The sequence below is a fragment of the Squalius cephalus genome, assembly GCF_949319135.1.
Source record: "Squalius cephalus genome assembly, chromosome: 25".
NCBI lineage: Eukaryota > Metazoa > Chordata > Actinopteri > Cypriniformes > Leuciscidae > Squalius > Squalius cephalus.
The window spans coordinates 6,429,551-6,451,788 of NC_137146.1; the positions used below are offsets into that span (position 1 = coordinate 6,429,551).

At 38.5% G+C, this 22,238-nt stretch overlaps 1 protein-coding gene across 1 annotated transcript in view; it reads left to right on the top strand.

The window, feature by feature from the left end:
• The window catches only part of cubn (cubilin (intrinsic factor-cobalamin receptor)), a gene marked incomplete at its 5' end in the record, with an annotated part of 37,199 nt that extends 14,961 nt beyond the window's left edge, over nucleotides 1–22,238 (top strand). The window contains 41 exons of the mRNA XM_079863333.1: nucleotides 717–904; nucleotides 2,526–2,685; nucleotides 4,458–4,639; nucleotides 5,803–5,977; nucleotides 6,091–6,272; nucleotides 6,382–6,538; nucleotides 6,629–6,745; nucleotides 6,839–6,952; nucleotides 7,163–7,291; nucleotides 7,378–7,510; nucleotides 7,594–7,799; nucleotides 8,042–8,223; nucleotides 8,339–8,531; nucleotides 8,635–8,832; nucleotides 8,925–9,071; nucleotides 9,169–9,359; nucleotides 9,483–9,651; nucleotides 9,746–9,920; nucleotides 10,006–10,184; nucleotides 10,273–10,482; nucleotides 10,574–10,714; nucleotides 11,000–11,181; nucleotides 11,350–11,521; nucleotides 11,601–11,798; nucleotides 11,928–12,077; nucleotides 12,167–12,288; nucleotides 12,402–12,627; nucleotides 12,710–12,897; nucleotides 13,011–13,167; nucleotides 13,262–13,411; nucleotides 13,527–13,715; nucleotides 14,351–14,480; nucleotides 15,093–15,310; nucleotides 17,617–17,822; nucleotides 17,899–18,061; nucleotides 18,141–18,349; nucleotides 18,676–18,820; nucleotides 18,912–19,093; nucleotides 20,481–20,646; nucleotides 20,748–20,983; nucleotides 21,815–22,238. Coding sequence (XP_079719459.1) covers nucleotides 717–904; nucleotides 2,526–2,685; nucleotides 4,458–4,639; nucleotides 5,803–5,977; nucleotides 6,091–6,272; nucleotides 6,382–6,538; nucleotides 6,629–6,745; nucleotides 6,839–6,952; nucleotides 7,163–7,291; nucleotides 7,378–7,510; nucleotides 7,594–7,799; nucleotides 8,042–8,223; nucleotides 8,339–8,531; nucleotides 8,635–8,832; nucleotides 8,925–9,071; nucleotides 9,169–9,359; nucleotides 9,483–9,651; nucleotides 9,746–9,920; nucleotides 10,006–10,184; nucleotides 10,273–10,482; nucleotides 10,574–10,714; nucleotides 11,000–11,181; nucleotides 11,350–11,521; nucleotides 11,601–11,798; nucleotides 11,928–12,077; nucleotides 12,167–12,288; nucleotides 12,402–12,627; nucleotides 12,710–12,897; nucleotides 13,011–13,167; nucleotides 13,262–13,411; nucleotides 13,527–13,715; nucleotides 14,351–14,480; nucleotides 15,093–15,310; nucleotides 17,617–17,822; nucleotides 17,899–18,061; nucleotides 18,141–18,349; nucleotides 18,676–18,820; nucleotides 18,912–19,093; nucleotides 20,481–20,646; nucleotides 20,748–20,983; nucleotides 21,815–21,922 — 7,025 coding nt within the window. The 3' untranslated portion in view covers nucleotides 21,923–22,238. The remainder of the gene's footprint in view (nucleotides 1–716; nucleotides 905–2,525; nucleotides 2,686–4,457; nucleotides 4,640–5,802; nucleotides 5,978–6,090; nucleotides 6,273–6,381; nucleotides 6,539–6,628; nucleotides 6,746–6,838; nucleotides 6,953–7,162; nucleotides 7,292–7,377; nucleotides 7,511–7,593; nucleotides 7,800–8,041; nucleotides 8,224–8,338; nucleotides 8,532–8,634; nucleotides 8,833–8,924; nucleotides 9,072–9,168; nucleotides 9,360–9,482; nucleotides 9,652–9,745; nucleotides 9,921–10,005; nucleotides 10,185–10,272; nucleotides 10,483–10,573; nucleotides 10,715–10,999; nucleotides 11,182–11,349; nucleotides 11,522–11,600; nucleotides 11,799–11,927; nucleotides 12,078–12,166; nucleotides 12,289–12,401; nucleotides 12,628–12,709; nucleotides 12,898–13,010; nucleotides 13,168–13,261; nucleotides 13,412–13,526; nucleotides 13,716–14,350; nucleotides 14,481–15,092; nucleotides 15,311–17,616; nucleotides 17,823–17,898; nucleotides 18,062–18,140; nucleotides 18,350–18,675; nucleotides 18,821–18,911; nucleotides 19,094–20,480; nucleotides 20,647–20,747; nucleotides 20,984–21,814) is intronic.

A 22,238-nucleotide genomic window follows, 5' to 3' on the forward strand; every position in this document is an offset into this window, starting at 1 on the left:
ATTATAACTAGTCACAGGTGAAGCGAATCTTGTTGATCATGTACTAACAGGGCAACATATTAAGGTCTTGATGGTAAACAAGACAAACATATTGAATGAGAATATACATTTTACAATGGATTAAATTATACTATATATATACTATATACAATAAAATATAAATTATATTGGTTTTTAAATTATACTTCGAATACCTTGGTGCATTCCCAAAAACTTAGGAATAACATGGTACTTTTTTGTGAATTAATAATTAAAGATTACTGCAGTGCTGCGGTTTTGGTTTTAAATCCATGAATAATGCACTTCAATGCTCCTGTGTTTGTACTTGGCGGTTAAGTTCACCCAGAGGACACTGACTTTTTTCGGATCTCTCTTTTTTTGTCTTTTTTTAATTATGTTTGTGGAGGTGAAATGTCACAGTTTAGAGCTCAGCACAGTGCTATTTATCTTGTTTTGTGCATTCTCTTAGTCGTTTGCCTTTTCTTAGACTGTCAGTGGTCACATGCCACTGTGTTTCCCAGACACTAAAACTTTACTGCAGGGTCAAATCAAGCTCTAGCCCTTATGGCAAGATGCCACCAGTTTTAATATATTCCTGCCTTAAAACCGCACTTATTGTTTAAAATATTCTCCAAGTTCTTGATAGTACATAATTCTTCCCATCTCATATTATTAATATGATATTATTAACATGAGGACTGGCTTTTCTCCTGTAGTTTGCCATGGTGTGCTGATTGCCAATCGGAGCCGGGGAAGGATTGAGAGTGTGAACTTCCCCAATAACTACCCATCTCGTGCCAACTGCAGCTGGACCATCCAGGCCTCCATGGGCAACACCATCAACTACACTTTTATAACCTTTGAGGTGGAACAAACCTTCGGATGTTCCTATGACTATGTGAAGGTCAGTTCATGGTCACATCTTAAAATATACAGGCACTCAACATTGATACTTAAAGTCAACTTGGAAATACTTTACTGACTTTCTTAGTAAACTTTGTTACTCTACATGGTATGTTAGCATCTTATCCTAAATTTAAAAAAAAAAAAAGTTTATCTTTGTAATCTATCATCAAAATAAATTAATAACTTGCTCTGCCTCTGAAGGACCAATGCCAATAACCAAATAGTATCGTTTTCAGGCTGATTCTTGTCTAGAATTATAGATTTGAAAAAGAAAAGGATGTGTTGAGATGCTTTCGATCATGAATTTGACCTTCGGCCTTTGGTCCAGCTCTATTTTGATATGAAACGCTCACTACTCATGATCCATAAATTCCTGATGGATAGAATCAATATTGCAAAAGGCAAAAAAAAAAAGTCAATCTTGTTTTGCTTTGAAATATGTGACTTGGTGTAAATGAAATTGGTTGAGAATGCTGGTTCTTGTTGTTCTTAAAGTTGGCATGAAACCTTTCTTCACTATTGTGACGTACATCCGAACAAGAAAGAATGTAAGACGGGACTTGATTTTGTACATCGAGAATTGGTTGAATCATCATTGCCCATCATTAGCGAATATTATAATATTCCCAAAAAAAAAAAAGAATTGTCTTAAATTGGGGACTTTAAGAGATTTCTTTCGAGAGACTGAGTTTGTTTTTCTGACTCAAGGATAGTATACATGTCTTTTCAAGCTTGTATTATCTTATTATTTCTCTGTGAATGGGGTCGAGTAGTATAATTCATGCTAGACAGTTTGCCATTCAATTACACTACACTGATTTACTGGCAGAGCCTTTGCAAATGTACAATGGGCCTTTGAGTTCCTCTTAGTTCACTCATCACCATGGCAATCCAAACAGTGATGACATCATGGGGGCCTTTTGTTGAGATGGAGTTATTTTCTGAGCTCAGAGCCTACACTCTGTTTTCATAAACCTCATTCCATAGATGGGCTTTTATCCTGTGGGTAAATACATAGACAGTTGTGTTGGGTATTTTGAAATGGGATGATGGCTACTTTATGGAATGTGAAATTTTGTGTGCAAGCCAACAATAGCTCAGCACACTTTTGTTGCGAAGGCAGTAGAACAGATGGTCTGAATTACTGATGGTTAGTTATTGGTTGCATTTCCTGTGAAAGGTCACTACTAAATATATATGTGTGTTATTTCCAAATCTAAATTCCAAAAAAAGCCAGATACAAAAATAATGTTTCACATACACACACAATATATACAGTATATATATATGTGTGTGTATATATATATATATATATATATATATATATATATATATATATATATATATATATATGAAGAGTTCAGATGCAAAAGCCTCTAAGTGCCATCTGAAATTTTCTTCTAGAATGATCATTTTTATCAAACTTGTATATTTAAATTCAGTAATTTCACTTAAATGACAATGAAAATTACCTATTAATTGTCATTTAAGTGAAATTACTGAACTATATATATATATGGATGGATGGATGCATTATGTATAATATGAAAATTAACAGGCTTTTACTGTAAAGACTAGATCTTATTGTATAAATAATCTCTGTTCCTGTTCCTGTCTAGCTATATGATGGTCCAAACGAACAGTCTCCTCTGATTGGTACATTCTGTGGGAACACACCTCCTCCAGCCAATACCACCACCAGTACCAGCCTTCACATTGTGTTCCGGTCCGACGCGTCAGTTTCATACAGAGGCTTCCAAATGGACTGGTACCAGAATGGTGAGATCCAATACAAAGCTGATTGGGCACTTTTTTTGAATAGAGTACAAAATAGTGCTTAACCTTCATGGGATTTGTGCCATTTCTGCATTCATAAAAAGTACCACATTCATTACCTGTGCCAGCCTCAAAGCATTGCGTGAAACATCTAGACGTGTATGACAGTGGAAAGACAGATGAGGTTCTCACAATAGAAGGAAATAACATATGCGGAGTCACTGTTGGGCAGCCAGGGGTCAGCGACCTGTAGTCTCTTGAGTAATGATGACACTGAATCTGTAAGGAAAAATGCCAGTCCTAATGGGCAAACCAGTGACATCACTCAGGAAGGCTTCACTCTGATTGGCCAGCAGGGAAAGAGCTGATTGCCAGTGATGAATGAATCCAGCAAAGAAAGAAAGGAAAGATTAAGTGTGGCCACTGCTGATGCTGTAGAATTTCAGGATTTGGAGTGGATTTTATGCACATGTATTAGTTTATATCCTGTAGAAATCTTTTCCAGAATGACAGTGTGGAAAACAAGGCTTCAAGCTTCTCTAGTGAGGGCGGATGTCTTGGGAGACGACCCTGTTTAGCTCTGGCTATGTCACACAAATTAATCATTCACAATAAGACTGAGAATACATTTAATTTAATCTCAAACCTTTCATTTAATCCATATCCTAATCGTATATCACAAGAGAATGACCAAGACATACATTTCTGAGTTGTATAGTTGTGTGCAGCCATGTATGTTTCTCAGTCTTTGTGCTTGTGAGACCTCGAGTCACATTGCTGAAGGGTGTGGACTGTTATTTTTGCTGCCAGAGCAGGATCAGAGTGAGAAAACGAGGTACACTCTGAAATCATATGGAACTTTTTAATCATTTATGCACAGATCCCTGTCTGTGATGATGTCATTATTTGGAAGGAAATGATCTTGGTTTCCATGGACACAATGTGTAGAGAATGAACACTGTAATGTGCACAGCACTGTTCTGCAGCTGTAAAAACCTTCCTGAGGGAGAGAAAAATGACAAACGAAGAGTAAAAACAGATACGAAAGACATCCCTATCATATAAGAGAAAGTAATTTGATGGATAAATCATGCCAGTGCTGTGGAAATTCCTTAATTCATCAAAGTATTTAACGGCCCACAAACCAATTGATCCATTTTGAAAATGTAAAAAGTAGCTCCACCCTTCCTTTGTCCTCCCACAGACATGTGGACGCTGTTGAGATTTATCTTATTGATTAAGACAGTGGGGGGTGGAGAGAATGAAACCGTTCTGACCGATCTTCGGTGAATATCACATTACACTGACCGCATTTTGGTCTTGTTGCTACTGCTTTGCTTGCGGTGAGGGTCAATATGGTTTCATATTTCCTCTGATAAGCTTGATGTGAGACATTTTTCCTTTCTGGACACTGTAATGCAACTGTCTGTCCTTTGTCTTCAGCATCTCAGACCACATTTACAGAGTGTCTTGAAACTAAAAAAGTTGCAAAGTAGTGCAGACACTGCCAGACTTCACTTAGAAAATATACTGTTGTGATGTCAGATGGAAAAACAGGGTAGTGTGATTATAACCATGATGCAAGTTAAAAAAAAAAAAATAATAATAATAATTTTAGTGCCATATTTGCTCTTTGGTTGCCTTCTATTGAGATTGCAATTTATACAAAAGATTGTGTTACATGTTCTGTTTTGCAAACATTGAACTTTAATGTGGATCCCTGATCAAAAACAGGGAAAGAAAAAGTCAAAGTACCTCACTGTCACCCCCTGCAGGTTGTGGTGGAGAACTCTTCGGGCCTGCTGGTGCCTTCAACAGCCCAGGCTATCCTGACAAATACCCAGCTAACCGTGAATGCATCTGGCACATCCATACCAGCCCTGGTAGTAGCATCTCCATCACCATCCTTGAGTTTGACGTGGAGTATCATCCTGACTGTAATTTTGACAAGCTGGAGGTATGCAAAAAAAAAATTCCTAGTATGCAATCACATTTACACTGAGGGCACTTTATATTACATCCCACAATGCAGTACACTCGGCTACCTTTAGTTTCCAGTTTGATGAAAAACTGAAATCAATATCAAGTATCTAAAATTCAGTGTAGTGTAAGATACTGCTGTGCTTCTAGATAGATGCTGCATAAAAAAAGCAATTGACATTGCACAGTATATACTGCCCTGTAAGTAGTATGCTAAAGTATTAAGTATTTAAAAATTATTTGTAATTTACTTTCTGAAATATTGTTATATTTAAATATTAGGTGATGTGTATTAGGTTATTATGTCCCCTGTGTGTTTATGTGGGTGTGTGCCTGCTCATGCCCCGTTGGCATCTGCTGGGCGGTGTGGGTGTACTGTATGTTTTGTAGCGTAGACCTGTGGAATGCTGACCTCCACTGTAGCACTGAATAGAGCCAACAGGGCAGAAATTAACTGGAAATCAGAGCTTAGAAAGAGGGCTTAGGGACAGTCTCACACACACACACACACACACACACACACACACACACACACACACACACACACACACACACACACACACACACAACACACACACACATCACACACTTTCTGTGCCACACAGATGCCTGTTAAAAACCAGACATTGTTTTAGGCAGTGATTCTTAGTGGCCTATAGTTCATTACATCACTGCTCATCACAAACTTTTGACGGTGTCTGCAAATGCAGTTTTCATCAATATTTTAACATTTAAGCAGCAGTTAGAAATCTAAGAATGACTGTTTTAAAAGGAAAGGGTAGAAAGCAACTGTCATGCAAACATTTCACAATATAAAGCAATTGATCTATGACACTGTTCAAAACTTTGATCCAATTTGATATTTTGACACTTTCTGGTAGTTAGAAAGTAAGTGGAAAATGTCCATAGCCAAATAATAATTGAATTACATACAACTTTGGGACTAGTTGGTGAAAACAATCAAAGAACAGTCAAGTTTGATAAAAGGGTTTGAGGAATGCTCTAGTATCATTTGATTTTTGAACCCACTTGGTTTGGTATTTTGCTATCTAATGCAGTGGCATTTAGATTTTTTTAAATTACCTTTGTCTTGTAAATGACCAGTCTGTAAGTAACCCCTCACCTTTGACCTTTGTTCAGGTGTATGGAGGGCCTGACATCTCCGCCCCACGATTGGCCCAGCTTTGCACCACACGCCCTCCCAATAACCCCCTCCAGGTGGCCAGTACAGGCAATGCGATCACCGTCCGATTCACATCTGATGCAGTCGTGAATGGCAGAGGCTTCAACGCAACCTGGGTAGAGGTCCCAGGAGGTTAGTTATCTGTCTGTTACAGAATTCTTGTATCTGTAGTTAAATATTATGCAAATATATTATTTGAGTTTCCTGCTAATGAACTTCTTAAAATCTTCCCTTTGAAAATGCAGGATGTGGAGGGATTGTCACAGCCCCCAGTGGAGAGATCCACTCTCCGCAGTATCCCAACCACTATCCTGACAATGTGGACTGCTCCTGGGTCATCACAGTGGATGTAGGGCATCGGGTCTTCTTCAACTTCACTGATCTGGATATAGAAAATCAGAGCGCATGTGCTTTTGACTATGTGATTGTGAGTAACTGACCTTTCTGTCGGCGTGTGATCCATTTCATGCCCAACATTTGAGATTTCTTGATGTTACAGAGCAGTGTATCACAGAAAATCATGTTCATCTCTCTAGATCCATGATGGTCCGCATGAGTCATCTCCACTCCTGGGTAAAGTCTGTGGAGTATCCAGGCCTCCTCCCATTACATCCTCAACAAACGTCATCTATGTTCGCTTCAGGTCAGATCACAGTCAGAACCGTAAAGGCTTCAGTGCCCAGTTCTCAGAAGGTGAGTCCCATCTTCATTCATGAGCCCAAGTGATTTTGTCATGGTTTTGTTTCATTGTTAAGCTTAATTGATTACTCTTATGATTTCTAGCATGTGGATCCAATATAATAGCTGATGATGTGGGAGGGGAGATTGCATCTCCTCGCTATCCATACTCTTACCCACCTAATCAGAACTGTAGTTGGGTCATATGGGCACAGGAGCCATGTAAGTTATCCATGCTCTCAAAGTCAAAGCCCAGACCTTGTGTACCTAACTTTAATTTGTGAAACTCCATCTACCATCCTATATTTCCTTCAGTCAACCACGTGACTCTCTCCTTCACTGACTTCGAGGTAGAAATGGTGTACAGTAACTGCTCTCATGATAGTGTGGAGATCCTGGATGGAAACAATTATCAAGCCCCATCTGTCGGTAAAGACTACATCTGCTCATCAAGGAACCATCAGTGACATACTTTATCACACAAATGAGATATTATAAATGAGACCTTTTATGAAAGAAATGGCTTTTATTGCTTGACACTTTATTGCATTATGCTTGGTTAGGGACACGCAAATGTTTAAATGCTTCAAATAGTACTGATGCAATAATAGTTAGTGGTAACTAGTAACTTTTTTCCAGGTCGTTACTGTGGGAATGAGTTGCCACACCCAGTCACTTCATTCAGCAATGCCCTTGTGGTAAACTTCGTCTCAGATGCTTCAGTAGGAAAGAAAGGTTTTAGGGCAACCTACATGGCCTCAACCTCAGGTTAGATTTCAGTATTTAGTTCAAAATACATATGAATTTTTCTCCAAACTTAAAGGCTCCAATTTAACACTAGTCTGTTTTTCCAGGCTGTGGTGGACATCTGTATATGGAGTCAGGTGCTTTTAACAGTCCAAACTATCCTGATGTATACCCACCTAATGTGGAGTGTGTGTGGACCATCACCAGTTCCCCTGGGAATCGTCTACAACTGTCCTTCATGTAAGCAGATCAGGATGTTACATGGATCTCACAAATGTAATGGATTCATCAAAACAAACAACTCTGTACTTTTTGTGATGCAGAATGTTTCAGCTGCAACAAAGTTCAGATTGCAGTAATGACTACCTGGAGATTCGTGAAGGACACTCCAATGGCACTCTGGTTGATCGTTTCTGTGGTGACTCCCTTCCTTCCAACTACACCTCTATAACGGGCCACATTCTTTGGATTAAGTTTATCTCTGACTCCTCGGTCAGCGGATCTGGATTCAGAGCAGTATTCTCTCACTGTAAGTCAGGGCGATTGATGTGGACCCTACTGAAAAGACCAGCTAACACTATCCTGAATTTTCATGCTGATACAGGGGGTTAAGTTGATTAATGCTGGTTTGTTGGAGCTAAATAGTCATTCTGTTGAGCAAAAACCTTTGCTCTGGTTGTACAAGGAAGTCTTGCTGGTTAAAATCTTCTGAAGTTAGAAAATCTGGCATGGTTCTCAGTGAATATCTGTACTGTTTTTCTGCTTTCTCAGTGTATGGGAATGAGATCACAGGCAGTTCAGGACAGATAGCCTCCCCTCTTTACCCACGCACCTACCCAAACAATGCAGATTACCGCTGGACCATCACAGTGAATTCCGATTCTCACGTAGAGATACACTTCCTGGACATCGACATTGAGGACTTGTTCAATTGCTATTATGACAAGCTCAAGGTCTGCACTCTTATCTAAAATATAGTCATTAAATACTATAATGGTTTAATAGAAAATAAGTGTATGCAGGTATATGATGTAGATTAAGTGGAAGTGGATGCTTTCCTTTCCCTAGATATATGATGGTCCGAGCACCAGTGCTTTACTTCTGGGTGAGTTCTGCGGTCTGACTCTGCCCTACCCAGTAAGAAGTTCAGGCAGCACTATAACACTTGAGTTTAAATCTGATACTATGATTGGAGGGAAAGGCTTCCTCATCGAGTGGATGGCCGTTCAGGGCTCTGGTCCCTTGCCGACTATAGAACCAGGTTAGTTCCCCAAGGATTCTTCCTCTCAGATCTTTCTCAAATTTAGTAAAAACCATACTGTATGATCTCAATTCACAATTGATCACTATTTTTGTCTTTTCAGGAGCATGTGGAGGAGCATTGATGACTGGAGACACTCCCAAGTTCTTATTCTCTCCTGGTTGGCCTGAGCTGTATCAGCATAACCTTGAGTGTTCATGGGTAATCCGGTCTCCCAGCTCTATCGTTGAGTTTAATCTGCTCTTTCTGGACATGGAAGATGAGCTTTCATGTCTCCATGACAGTCTGGTCATCAGAGATGGTAATGCTTTTGTCAAATGAAGTCACTTCAACATAAATCTCAACTTGAAGCTGACTTTAAATACTCAATCAAAGGTATGTTTTTCTTCTAAGGTGACACCAACTTGTCTCCACTGATTGCAAGGGTTTGTGGGCGACAACTGCCTGGCTCTTTGCATTCTACTGGTGATGCCATGTTCCTGCGATTCAGCTCTGATGGCAGCATTAATGGCAGGGGGTTCAATGCATCCTTCTCCAGAGGTGAGCAGCAAGTCCATTAACAAAATCAAAATATGTTGGATGTGCATAATACATTTTGTTGTACATTGAGCTATTTCTCTCTCGCCTTCTCCGTCAGGTTGTGGTGGTTTCCTCCATACAGACAGAGGAGTTCTAAGTTCTCCTCAGTATCCACAGAACTACAAGCCAAACCTGAATTGCAACTGGCAAATAATGGTCACCCCAGGGTTTAGAGTGTCCGTAACTTTCCAAAGTCCCTTCCAAATACAGGGTTTTGGTAATCAGTGCAGCACAGGTGACTACTTGGAGGTGAGTGACTATAGGAGAAGGTGTAATCTGGGCACTTTTCCAAACAGAATCAGTACATTATACAAAGAGTCCTTTTTGTGTTTAAAGGGCCAAGTTTTAAATAGTTTGATTATTTTGTATTAGTTACGGAATGGACCTGATGGCAACTCACCGACTCTATCAGGGCGTCTCTGTGGGTCCAGTGCTCCATCCACATTTCAGACCACAGACAATGGCCTATATGCCCACTTTGTTTCTGATGCTTCCAATGAGGGGAATGGCTTTAAATTGATATTCGAGGCCCACAGTTCAGGTAAATACTTTAGCTAATACTATAATATACCAATTATTTTAGATTAATTTGATAATGAATGGAAATTAAAGTAAATCCTGATGTTTTTTTCCAGCTTGTGGTGGTCACCTTGTGCTTACTGATGGAGATCCACCAGGATACATCACGTCTCCTAACTATCCATCAAACTACCCCACAAATATCGACTGTGTGTGGATAATCACAGTTCCCAATGGGGAGGCTGTACAACTCGACTTTGAGGATAATTTCTACATTGAGCCTCATACAGGGTATGTTCCATATGTTTTGAACAATTAAATGTTTGGTACATTTAACCATCTAACCATTTGAATTAAATACAATCTTCTCTCCTAGATGTTTGTATGACTACATTGAGGTCCGCGATGGTCCCACATCAGACGCTGCTTTGATGGGCAGACTTTGTGGCAACACCCGCCCATCTACACAGCATTCATCTGGCACTACCATGTATATACGATTCCGAACTGATGGCAGCGTCACACATATCGGTTTCAAAGCCAAGTACTCCATTGGTAATCCATTCTGAATCCCCATAACATTCCAACCATTTTTCTGATCTCAGTGTTTCAAAGACTCAAAGAGTATTCTTTCTCTTCTTAGCTACATGTGGAGGTACCTACTTCGGTCAGAGCGGCGTCATCAGAAGCCCCGGTTATCCGGACTCAAATTATCCAGACAATTCTAACTGTGAATGGTACCTGGAAGGTCCCACTGGACACTACCTGAGCCTTACCTACACTGTCCTTGACCTGCAGAGCTCCTCCGATTGTAACAATGACTATGTGGAAATACGTGAATACAATGCTTCAGGTTTGGGTTCTCCTTACACAAATGAGAGTTGAGGTTTTTGTTATGTTATTTTTTTTATGAGGGTAGTAATCTAACTTTTTCTTTTCACCAGGTCGCCTGTTGGGGAAACACTGTGGAAACACCCTTCCATCTCCCCTGGATACTGGAGACAGTTTTGCCTATGTAAAGTTTGTCAGTGATGGCAGTGGGAATGCTGCTGGGTTTAGTTTATCGTTTGAAGCCAGTGTTGAAGGCAAGTGTGTTTAAATCCTTACAGTTTCTGCTTAGGGTCATATAGTTTAGTGGTTGAAGATCAGGACTGGTTACCGGAATGTTGCTGGTTCAATCCCTAGAAGGTGAAATCTATGAAAAAAACCTGACCTTGAGCAAGACGCTTAACCCTCACGTTCCACCAGAGGAATTGTGCTTGCAAAAATGTTAAATAAGTTGTTTTGGATAAAAGATGATTACTTACAAAGTTATGCTGTTGGTCATGGAGTAGTTCCATGGGTAACTGGTGATATTGTTCCTCTTATAGAGTGTGGAGGGGATCTGAACGCACCATTTGGGACCATATCATCTCCCAACTACCCCAATCTGTACCCCCACAGCCGAATTTGCCGCTGGAGAATCACTGTTCCTCAAGGTCGTAGGGTCACTCTTACAATCAATGACCTGAGGCTGGAGGACCATGGGACCTGTTTGTTTGACTTTGTGGAGGTGAGGCAATGTGTATGTTTTAGAGGTGTCAAAGTTGGATCATGCAAAATGGCACAGTGGAGTTTATGCACATTGTTTTTTAATTAGTCATTCATACCATATATTGCTTTCTCTGAATATTGTTAATTTCAGTGCTGTAACTCGCTGTTTTGACTCTTGGGTTGATAGGTCCTAAATGGTCTGACACCCAGTGCCCCACATTTGGGTCGTTTATGTGGTACAGTCCCAGCTGGTACCCAGCTGAAATCTTCTGGGAATACTATGACTGTAATTTTCAGCACTGATTCATCTGTATCTAATGGTGGATTCACAGCAGATTACTCCTCAGAGGAGGCAGCAGGTGAGAGAGGAGCTATTTTTTTATTGTTTGTTTGTTTTGGGAACCTGATTTGATTGGTGTATATTTGCCCTTTTGGTAGTGTGTGGTGGGATACTGAGTGAGCCTGGAAACTTCACCTCACCTGACTTTGGCAATGGAAACTACAGCAACAACCTGAACTGTGAATGGCTGATCCAGAATCCGCATCATATGAATTCCTCCATTGTGGTTATTATAGATCAGCTCTATCTAGAGCATCACCAAACCTGTGAGTGGGACTACTTGGAGTTCAGATTGGGTAAGATTTTCCAAATACACAAAGAGAGACACAACAATGTCCAATGTACCATTTACAGTAGTTTGACTCTGTAAGCTGCTGCTGATAAGCAAACATGTATGCCATGTTTTGTCTATTCCTCTAATGCAGGAGGTGAAAATGGAGAGCTTTTGGCTCGTTTATGTGGTCAGTCACCTCCTACAATACCCATAGTAGTGTCCACCCCTGAACTCTGGGTTAACTTCCTGTCGGATGAAGCTGTGGGTGATCTGGGCTTCAAAGCCACGTATTACTTTTCAGGTATCATCCATCAATCTGTGGCACTTAAACAGATGGATCTCGACTCTTTAAAATTCTGCATAAGCTCAGCTGACTTTGACTTTTCTCAGAATGTGGAGGGTCACAAAGTGGAGAGGGAGGTGTCATCTCTAGCCCTGGATATCCCAACAACTACCCCAGCCCGAGCCGCTGTACTTGGCTTCTCGAGGCTCCGGTGGGCCACACTATCATTGTGAGTCACGATTGCTTCTTGGGTCTGTTTTTTTTTTTTTTTACTGTTTTCTTTAAACCCTAACACTGGAATTCCTCATTCATATAACATAATTTCCATATAATCTTGTCTAGCTCACTTTTGCATACTTTGAAGTGGAGGAGCATAGCCAGTGCACCTGGGACTCAGTAACAATCTTCAATGGAGCCTCTTCAGGATCCCCCATTATTGGTCAATACTGTGGCCACAACTCTCCAGGAACTATCCAATCAGGCTCCAACAAATTAGTTGTGGTGTTCCTTGCTGATCATACAGTGTCCAAGGGAGGATTTACTGCCACCTGGTCAACAGACTCATCAGGTATACAGTACAAAAAGATATCCCGTGTGTACTTTCTGTAGACGTGGTACATTTTATCCTGAAATTTCTTTCTCTTCTTCAGGATGTGGAGGAATCATCCATGCTGATGCAGGCACCATCAAATCTCCCAATTATCCTCAGAATTTCCCAGCCAATATTGAATGTTCCTGGACCATCATCGCCCATGATGGAAACCATCTGGAAATGGGTTTTGCCAGTGACTTCCAGATCCCAGACTCAAGTGGACAGTGTCAAAACAGTTATATCAAGGTAACAAGATGACCTTTTAATAAGAAATCTTCTCTGATGTTGTATTTCATAAGAGCCATTTGGATCTGGTGGTTTATTTATTTTTTTGTATTCTGCCTATGTTTATCTGACAGATGTGGTCTGACAACATACAGAATGATGAGAATCTCTTGGCCACTGGTTGTGGTACTACAGCCCCTGCTGTAGTCACTGCACCCCGAAATGTTATTACGGCTCGTTTCCAGTCCTCAGAAACACCTGGCAAAGGCTTCTCTGCTGCATTCTACATTAGTGTGTATCATATGCTTATTTTGTTCTTTACAGTTTTTCTTCCCCTGTCCAAAATTCAAGTAATTTAATGTATCTACTTCACATCATCTTTTAGGTTGTGGGGCCAATTTCACAGCCCCAACTGGTCGTGTAGTTTCTCCAAATTACCCTGACCACTACCCTTCAGGCTCCAATTGTAATTACATCATCGATGCTGGAGATCAGACCGTGATTGTGCTCACTTTTAAAACTTTCCAGTTAGAGGGTATGCACTTCTTTAAAAGACACAAATTGTGTCATACATCTTAACATAAGGGATCTAACAATAACTTAAAGAAAACATAGTTTCATGAACAATCATGCCTTTCCATCTCCTCTAGCACACTCCACATGTACTTACGATGGTGTGAAGATCTACAAAGGCAAGACCACCAGTGGCACTCCATTGGCTACTCTTTGTGGAAATACTATCCCAGGTGTCTTCACCACATTTGGACCAATGCTCATCAACTTCTACTCTGATTTTATAATCAATGACAATGGCTTCCTGGCTGAATACAGAACCATACGTAAGCTTCAACCTTGAAATAAGCTGTACATTTAATGCAATACTTTTTGGTTCTCTATATACTGTACTATCAGTAGTAAGAATTAATGTTTCAATGGTTGTGGTGTAGGTGTGTTATAGTTTGAATGTAACTCTGCTGATGTGGGTGTGGCTTAGTTGGAGGTGTGGGTGGTGTGGGTGTGGCTTGGATGTAGGTGCTAGATTAAGTTTGAATTGTTTATCACGGCAGTAATGCAGATCTGATTCACTGAGCCCAGAAATGTGGAATGAGAGGATGCTGGAATGACTGGAATGAGAGGACGCTGCACTTTTCAAACAATATGCGGGGATTTGGGGGAATATGCAGATATGCAAAAGAATTCCATTGCAGATTCCACTGTTACTTCCACAAACAAACTCACTATAAATGGTGCACAATAGAAATGCACAGTCAAGTGCTCTTTGACTTGGTGCTATATAGGAAGACAGCCCATATTCCTCAAAGGAAACAGTTGTCCACCTCCAACACAAGAAAAAGGCATTTTACTTAATATACAGTAGGGCTTTTCTTACAAATTTCAGCCCTACATGTTGGTTTGTATGATTCCTGTGTATATGGTACATACATCAATATGTGTATTTATGTGTTTTCAACAGCATGTGGTGGTGTGTTTAATGGTACTGCAGGGACAATCAGCAGTCCATCTCATTCTATCGCCGACTACCATCACAATATCAACTGCACATACCACATTTATGTCCGTGACAACCGTGTCATCGATCTCAAGTGAGTTTGAACTACTTCCTGTTAATAATGCAGACTATGAAAACATAAGTTTCAGAACAAAAAAACTTCCCCCAGTTTACAAAAATAAGTGTTAAATGAAGAAAAGTCTGTCAAATCTTGCATTGCTCCTGGCTATGTGTAGCACGTCCAAGATTTTTCATGATCAAGGCTCTGCGAGCTTATTTCATATCTTGTGGCAAGTCTTAACATTAAGACCAGAAAAAAAAAAGTTTTCATAGTCTCAATATTAAAATACCTCTGGTCTGCTCACATCTCTGCTCCCAAATTGAACCAGCAAAAAAGTCCTGCTAGGCATCCATCATGCCAGCTATGTTCCACCAGAGAGACAGATGCTCAGAAAGAAAAGCATTCTGGTATTGATCTTCTGTCTTTCCCTTTGTGCAGTGAGATGCACAAAGGGCATTCTTTCCCCACTGAGATGTTGTATTGATGCCAGACAGGAAGCCCCTTTACTTATAATCTGTCCCCTAGAGGCTTTCTATCTGGGCAAACCCCCTCTCCCATTATTGGTATCACTTTCAGAGAAACTAGATTGTTCTGCAGCATTTCCATAGTGATCATCTACTGTATGTATTTGTCCCTGTCCTATAGGTTCAACTCTTTCAGTCTAGAAGCCTCCTCGAACTGTCGCTTTGACTATGTGGCGGTGTACGATGGAGGGAGCACTCTGGCCCCACTAATGGGGAAGTTTTGTGGAAGTGAGCTGCCGCCCAACCTCAGGTCCTTGTCCAATCAGCTGTTTCTCGAGTTTGTTACAGATTCATCAGTTGTGGCGGAGGGTTGGAGAGCAACCTACAGTGAGACTTTAGGTAATGTTTATCTTCTTGGTAAAGAAATCACGTCTCTATGTATGTATTTATTTGCTATTTTCCAAAACGTAGTGAGCTGCCTTGCTATCTGTTACATAGGCAACATCCTATCTGAAATAAAACCTCATAATTGACTAAACTGAAACACTCTACATAGCAACTCCACACACCACTCTTCACATAAAGGGCACTTTTTTTTGTTTGTTTTTTTCTCACATTGTGAGAGCATAATTTTTTTTTTAAAAAACTTTCCACAGAGGTTGTATAAAATAAAAATCAGTATTTTGTGATATTACAATAGTATTTTTTTTTTTTTATATGCATAAAAATAGAGCATGGTGGAGTATTTACATCCCAGTCCGACAAAGTGCTTGAGATTCCTTAAAATGTAAGATTTGGATTTGGAAGAGCTACTGTCTTATTATTATCTGATTCAAAAGACAGTTTCTGACATTTTACTCACATACTAAGATGTGTGATACTTTGAGCTTGTTCCTTTATGGTTCTCATTTTGGAATAGAATGAATGAGGGAATGATTTCATAGTGAATCACAAAGACAAAGATCTCATTGAGGACTGAACAAAGTGTTCAGGGGTCATATACAGTGTTCTTTGTTACAGCTTTGTGCTTTAAAGCTTCTGATGATCCATTCACTTCAGGATGACCAGGCTCTTTAAGAACTGAGTTGTAAACACTTTTGTAGCTCGTCTAGGGGTGTGTGAGTGAACCGCCCCGTCCTACAAACACTACTGTTGTTCTTTGTGAACAAGACAACTCATTCAGACCACAAAAGTCTGTCCCCTCACCACGACAGAAAACAAGACATAAGTCTTTATCGGCCTGTGCTGTCAAAGAGCCTTAGCCAATAAAGTACTCCCAATTCTTTTGTTCTGTCCTACAATTTATGTGCTAAAGAAGGTAGCATTTTTGTGGCTGGTTTGAATTTTAGGATGAATTAACTGTTAAATACATTTCATTCATTCATTCATTCATTCATTCATTCATTCATTCATTCATTCATTCATTCATTCATTCATTCATTCATTCATTCATTCATTCATTCATTCATTCATTCATTCATTTTTTACATTTATTTATTTTGCAGACACTTATATTAACTGTATTATCTTAATATTAACTTTAATGTATTTTTATAAATGTAAATAAATTATTAATTATATTATATAAATAATTTATATAATAAACATTTATAATTTATATACTTTATTATAATATTTTAGTTTTTATAAATGCATCTATATATGTATGTATGTGTGTGTGTGTATATATATAAATATAGAGAGAGAGAGAGAGAGAGAGAGAGAGAGAGAGAGAGAGAGAGAGAGAGAAATGCACACACAAACAAATACAGTATATATAGGTCATTGACGAATAAGGTTTTTAAAAGTGTAAAAAAATAGAATGGAGATATAACTATATATACCATTTTTTTAGTTTACCTAGGTGTTAACAATAAGATTTTGTGGTTTGTACAATCAGTTAACACTGTTTTTTGTCATTTTTTACAAGATGGAAAAAATGTCACCAAAAAAGTCATTCGGTTTAAATAAATGTAATAATTTATTGGACTACTCTAAACACTCCAACATATTCAAGTAAAACATTGCACAGGGAAAGGAGAAAAGGGGAAATGTAAAAAAAAGAGCCTTATCTGCTTTATATTTGTATTATTGTAGTTCCTTTAGTTATTAAAAACAATATTATTCCATTTAAATATTTACTATATCGGTTTTGCCGAATGACCTTTTGACACTTCAAAATCTTTAAAATACCTTTATATGTAGTAAAATATAATTAAAACCTTTTGGATTCAGTAAAAGAGATCAAGTTGTACTACCTTACATACTTTGGATGTTATATATTTGTTTTTTTATTATTATTAAGGCCTTTGGACAAAAAAAATGACCCGTCACGTCATTGACCCATATAGCGATATATCTATTATGTGGAGGGAGATTCTCATTCAAAGATTTTTTGATTTGGACAAACATGTGTACTCACTGAGAACAATATTACTCTTTAAAATTATTTAAGTCTGCTTTCCTGGAAGAGACAGCCTGTACATTTTAAATACATCTGCTAGTAGTTAATCTGTCCAACATTTAAGAGTACATTAGCATATAGATGAATTCAAAGCTAACAAACAAAGACAAAAACTCACATTTAGTCAGTTTTCTGGACTCTACTGCCTCTTGCAGGGGGTTTCTTGAAAGCACATCTTTAAGTTATTTTAAATGTCTCTCTCACTGTGTCTTTCCATCTCCTCATCCCTCGTTTTCTCCAGGTCCTCAGCAGGGTTGTGGCGGCTACCTGTCTTCCCCCACTGGAATGTTTGGTTCTCCTGATATTGACTTTAATGGGCAGTACGAGCCACGAATGGACTGTATGTGGATCATTGCTGTCGACATCAATAAAAGCATTAACCTCACATTCACCACCTTTGAGCTCGAGGGCCCCACTGGAACCCTCTGCAGATATGATTATGTCACGGTAATAACTGTATAACATATAACATTTTAATTACAGCGTCATTTGCAATACACTAAATATTTATTCCTATTTATAGATTTATGATGGTGACAGTGCTAACTATCCATTGATTGGCACGTTCTGTGGAAATGAAGTTCCTGCCCCCTTCGTCTCGTCCAGTAACTTCCTGACCGTGCACTTCATCACGGACGGCTCCGTTTCACGCCGCGGCTTTAATGCCACCTACAGCAGAGTGGACAGTAAGATTGGACTTTTTGTCCCAATGGATGTCATTTCATGTTGAATCAGTCATGCTTAGGTGCTTTTTCACTGTTTTAGGTATTTGTGGAGGAGCATTCAATGCCACAGCGTCGTCTCAGACCATCACATCCCCGTTTTATCCCAGTGCCTACCCACCGTTCAGTTCCTGCCGCTGGGTGCTGGATGCTCCTTCTCAGGAGGTGGTGAAAGTGTCTGTTCAACAGTTTCACCTGGAGTCCAGCCAGAGCTGCACCAGCAACTTCCTGGAGTTTAAGGACTTCCCTGTGGTAAAACCCAATCGCCCCTAAAATAGTCCAATAGTCCAACTAAAGCAATTTAGAATCTCTTCACAAGTCACAATGCAGGGTTATTTTAGTTTTGTTGTAGTTTTATTAATATTTTGAATTAGCTTTTACATTTATAATTTGTTTCCATGTGAATTTTAGTTCAATTTTTAGTCATTTTAACTTTTTAAATATTGCTTTTTAGGTTTCGTTTACTTATCATGTGTCCTCAAGTGACTGCTTTACTGAAGTTTGCTGCCTTCACTTTTATGTTGTATTCTTACAGCATGTTTAAAATCATTTAAAACCATATTTGTTTCATCTCTCAGGGAGATTATGGACAGTCTCATAAGTTCTGTGGCGTAGACTCACATGTGCCAGATTTCTACAGTTACGGCCGCACCATGCACATCACCTTCAAATCAGAAGCCTTCATGACTGGCAATGGATTCAGTCTTACCTATCAGGTGGCAGGTGAGTTTTCCTCTACCATTCGAAAACAAAGGGCTTTTAGTCTTTTTGGCGTGATTATATTGTCATATGTCTGTATGTGATCCTTCTGCAGGTTGCAGCAGGGTTTATGAACAGGAATACGGTTATCTTAAGAGCCCAGGCTGGCCTGACATATATCCTCATAATCTTGAATGCAACATCATACTGCAGGCCCCTCAGAACAGTTCCATCTCTCTGTTCTTCGCTAGTTTTGATGTGGAGACTCATCCTTCCTGCAACTTTGACTATCTTGAGGTGAGCATAAGCATACTGAACCATCACCATATTAAAAGAAATAAAAGAAATGTTTTTGCATTCAAGTCATGTCGGAAAGATTGTATATATGAGTTGAATGCACATGAATGCTACAACAGTGTCTGGATTTTCTTTAAGATTCAAGTTTAGGAGTTGGGGGGCTTTTCTAGAAGTAGAGTTTAAAAACATTGCTGTATTTTTGTGTTAGTTAATTAAGGTACACCGCTATCTTTCTCCGACGAAATAAAGCTAAAGTCATAACGTCATAAACATGACATCCCAACTAATAAATACGAATTTCCCAGGAGGACTTGAACGCACCACGTGATCAGATTAAAATGCTAGTATCTTTTATACTATATACTTTGCAGTATACACTAAATACAATTTAAAAACGTTTTTTGCCTACAATTTAACAGTATGCTACATTGTCACATGACTTATTACATTTGTCACGTGACCCAGTGTTAAGTGTACTAAAACCAAAACTATTAAAAATAGTTTTTGTTCACTGGAAAATAAAATAAAATCAAAATATTAGATGAAAAACATAAAACAAAAAAAAAACATACAAAAATTAGAAATGTTACCCTGGCAAATAACTGAAATAAAATAAGTTGAAGTAGTAAAATTACAAAACTAAAACTGAAATAAATAGAAATATAAAAATGGGAAATATAAAAATAAAAGCTAATTTAAAATACTATAATATTATATAAATAATACTAAAATGATATTTCATTTTTAATTCAACAATCTGTGTCTAGATATCGTCTTAAAAAAAAAATGTTTTTGTAAATAAAAATGATCCAGTTCTGTATAAAAGCGCATAAAGTCGGCATGAATTATAAATTGACAATTCGTATTATGTATGTATTATTGCAGTGTTTATTATAAATGATTTATCTGTGCACTTTCATGTGCCCTCACAATCTTTAATCAAAAACATTAACCTTCCCTCCCCCTCGAAACGTCCTGTCATGTGCTATGGCGCGAGGGCGGGGCTATCGTGGCTCTGTATCATTTCTGCATCCATTTTGTTAGCAACGCCCAACATTCGTCCTGAAGGACGAAATCAAGCCCTACCCTACATTTTTCCTCATTTCAGAAGCCGTTTCACTCAGATATACGTCACAATAGGGAAAAAAAAGAACAATCGCAACTTCCGTTTCATGCTGAGTACATTGCAATGCATTATGGGATACAGTACCCAGTGCAGTATGATCTGATGCTGCTCATTTGGCCAAATACAGATCATCCAGAAAACTTGCATACTGTATACATACTGCAGAAATAGTAAAAGTAGTATGATATTATGCTATGTTAGCACCTTCTGATGATGATTTTACTGTAACTGTCTAATGTATATTTCTTTCTGCTGATGTAGGTCAGAAACGGCAGTACCGCCACATCGCCTCTGTTAGGAAAGTACTGTGGAAGCACACTGCCAAATCCTGTCTTCCCGGGAACCAACCAGCTCTTCCTACATTTCAAGAGTGACTTTACTACATCCCGCAATGGCTTTGAGATCACCTGGACTTCCTCTTCACAGGGTGAGAAACGCACCGCTAATTTATATTTAACGATTTCCTCAGTCCAATGCTGCTGCTGCTGCTGAGAGTCCTAACTGTGTTCCTTGTGTGTGTGTGTCCAGGATGTGGAGGTGTGTTATATGGAGACCACGGCTCTTTCGCCAGTCCAAACTACCCTGGCACTTACGCCAACGGCTCTTCTTGTGAGTGGGGAATCAGGGCTCCTAGTGGCAGAGTAGTGACAGTCACATTCAACCAGATCAGCATTGATGACCCAGGAGACTGCGAGAACAACTACTTGAAGATATATGACGGACCAGATGCCAGTTCACCTGTTGTTGGGCCGTACTGTGGATCGGTATGTGTGAACTTTTAGTGATTGCAAAAACATAACACTTCTGTTAAGCGTCTGTATTACTATTTCATATATATACTACCATTGAAATATTTGGGGTCAACCAGATTCTTTTTTTCTTTTTTTAATAAATACTTGTATTCAGGACACATTAAATTGATCAAAAGTGACAGTAAAGATATTTAATATTAAGAAAAATTTGTTATTTATATATATAATATTTATATTTATTTATAATACAAATTAATAAATATATATACAGTATATATAAGCAACTATTTCTTAAATATATGCATGTGTGTGTATATATATATACAAAATAATTATTCACAGTACACACACATACATGTATATTATGTAAACAAACTTTATTTTGGATGCGATTAATTGTTTCACAGCCCTATTAATATTCAAATAAATGCTGTTCTTTTGAACTTTCTTTTAAGAAACTTTTTCACAGAATCCTGAGAAAAAAAAATACACACAAATTTTAAGCAGCACAACTTTTTTCAACATTGGTAATAATTTGAAATGTTTCTTGCAAATCAGCATATTAGAATGATTTCTTAAGGATCATGTGACACTGAAGACTGATGCTGAAAATTCCGCTTTGCATTACATTTACACTATATTCATATAGAGTTATTTTAAATTGTAATCATATTTTACAATATTACAGTTTTTACTGTATTTTTGATCAAATAAATGCAGACTTGGTGAGCATTAGAGATTTCTTTAAAAAGCATTTAAAAAAAAATGTAACCCCAAACTTTTCAACGCTAGTGTATATACAATTTTTCTATGGATATATAAATGTTCTTTGTTCTTTTATAGGAGACAAATATCGCCCCTTTCAGAGCTTCTTCAAACCTTGTGTTTGTGAAATTCTCGGCCCAGTCAGCCGTTCTTCCGTCTGGGTTCAGACTCACATGGAGCAGCTGAGAAGAAATTAAAAATAAAAATTCACACAGAAATATGTCAACACACTTAGCAATCATAACCAGTCTCATTGAGTGAAGAATTGGCAAATCAAACATAAATAATATAACATGAATCCTCATTTGTAGATAATTGAATTTATGTACTGTATGTATTTTTTATGCTTTTTTGGAAAATAAAGATGTTTAATGTAGTTCTTATGTAATTGTGTGGTGAAGGCAGCTTTTTTTGACAGTCAGTAAAGATGTTTTAAATCATTGTATCTCATTGCTGCCAACTGAGCCATTAAAAATATCTCTTCTGTGTTTTTTTAAACATG